Raw genomic sequence first — 2042 nt, 5'->3', positions numbered from 1 at the left:
CTATAACTTTGTCACACAGTTATAAGTTCACGAAAATTCTTGTGATATTTCACTTTAAAAATGTGCAGTAAAATATATGTAATAAAGCATTCCACATTGCAGATAAGCATGTTCCACAAATATATATCAAACAATCAACATAGGAACATACATCACAGTACATCAAACATGTTCAACAGATATATCAATCAGTACAACATAAGAACATGTAATGCAGCAACACATGTACTGCTATTAAGCAAAGTGTTGTCATCATAAAAAACAAGATTGATATAGAGTTTGTGTTGTCAACAATCTCAACAAATATAATTTGTTCTCTATTTTCTTTTTATAAATTTTTTATTCATTAAAAATTTATACTCTTTATTAAGGGCATTGGCTATTATTTTCATAAGAAAAAAATTTTCATATATGTTATGAGTAAATAAGAAAAGTTCCAGTTCCCTCCACCTTGAAACACATCCATCATAAGAGGATAAAGGACTAGGTGTCATTTAAACCCCTAACCCATGAGTTAACCTTAACCCATTTTAAAATCAATCTAGACTCCACACTTTTTGTTTTATTTGAATTTGAAGCTAAATTAAAAAAATGGACCTAGATTACATTTTTTTACGTCCACTTTGATGACTTTTAATGAAAAATTAAAACAAACTCAATCATTTTAGTTAGGTTCCGAGAGATAGACAAACAATTATTGTAGGTTTCAATAATTTTAGTTATGCTTATGCAGAAAATGCAATATTGTTTAAATAATTAAATAGAATAATTTAAGCAATAATGTTCAATGTGTTTATTTAAAAATTAATGTTTGAATGTGTTTATTTAAATAATTTTTCTTTAAAAGGGATATTTTTTAGAAAAAAATATTATATTTCAAAATTATTATACATGATATACATTATAATATATATATTTTTTCAAAACTATTAAAATTCATTTATGGGATGAAAAAGATAAAATAATGTAAATACAATGAAGACGTTTTTTATTTGGAGTTTTTACTTGCAATTTTTAATATGCGTGTATTTTATCTAGATAATCACAAATATTATCTAAATATTTGAAATTTTAAAGTTTTTATGTAGTTTTTTGGCTTAATACCTCTTTTGGTCCTCTAGTTTGTCAACTTATCTCATTTTGGTCCTCTATTTTGCAACCGTCTCAATTTAGTCACAAATTTTGCAAAAATGAACACATTTCATCACATCCGTTAAGTCTTATCAAACAGTGTTAAGTGTTGATGACGTGTTGGACAGGTGTTGGAATGAGAATGTGGTGAGGTGTTACTTTTTATTTTACGTGGCAATTGGGATTTAATAATTTAGGGATTTAGTAATTTAGGGATTTAGGGGTATTACAAAATCAGAGCAACAGTTAATTGGGAATTAGGGATTCGAAATTTTGAGTTTGGGGATTTCTTGAAGTGCTTGCGAGAGGAAGCTAGAGACGTTGACGCAATTCATTGTTGGAGAAGACGAAGTCAATCCAGGCTACTGGTGACGCGAATAGAGGTAAGTTATGTCCTTTTCGTTCTTCTTTACCTTTTTCGAGCATGTGTGAAATTTGGGTTTTTGTGTGTTTGTAAGTCGTGTGCATGATTTGTGGTCCCATTTTGCATGATGAGTGGTTATATTGTAGTTTAGAGTGTGTGGTCCCATTTTGCATGTTTGAATTCTTTATTCGGTGTAGTGGTCCCCTTCCTTTTAATCATGGGTAAGTGGGATATAGGTTTGTTCTATGTCCTTGTCGGTGTCGGTGTTAGTGTATATGTAGGGAGTAAGTGAGTGCCCCACTTAGGTAATACATATAATATTTGTCTCCCCCAATGTACAGGTTATAAAAGAAAGAAAGTTTCATAATGGCTGAGGAACGAATTAAGATTGTGGTCCACCATAGTGGAAAATTTTTCACTGATGACAATGGTGTGTTTAAATTTGATGGAGAGATAGCAGAATGGAGTGTTGATGCAGACTTGTTGAGCTATTTTGGCATAGTTGCCTCAGTCAAAGAATTAGGTCATATGGACATCAAAGAATTAT

At 30.5% G+C, this 2042-nt stretch overlaps 1 protein-coding gene across 1 annotated transcript in view; it reads left to right on the top strand.

Moving 5' to 3' along the window:
• Nucleotides 1-1861: 1861 nt before the first annotated feature.
• Nucleotides 1862-2042, top strand: part of LOC111240777 — a 1649-nt gene continuing 1468 nt past the window's right edge. Inside the window, exon 1 of the mRNA XM_022776502.1 lies at nt 1862-2005. Coding sequence (XP_022632223.1) covers nt 1862-2005 — 144 coding nt within the window. The remainder of the gene's footprint in view (nt 2006-2042) is intronic.

The sequence above is a fragment of the Vigna radiata genome, unplaced genomic scaffold (genome assembly GCF_000741045.1).
Source record: "Vigna radiata var. radiata cultivar VC1973A unplaced genomic scaffold, Vradiata_ver6 scaffold_356, whole genome shotgun sequence".
NCBI lineage: Eukaryota > Viridiplantae > Streptophyta > Magnoliopsida > Fabales > Fabaceae > Vigna > Vigna radiata.
This window is presented reverse-complemented; position numbering and strand designations above follow the sequence as displayed.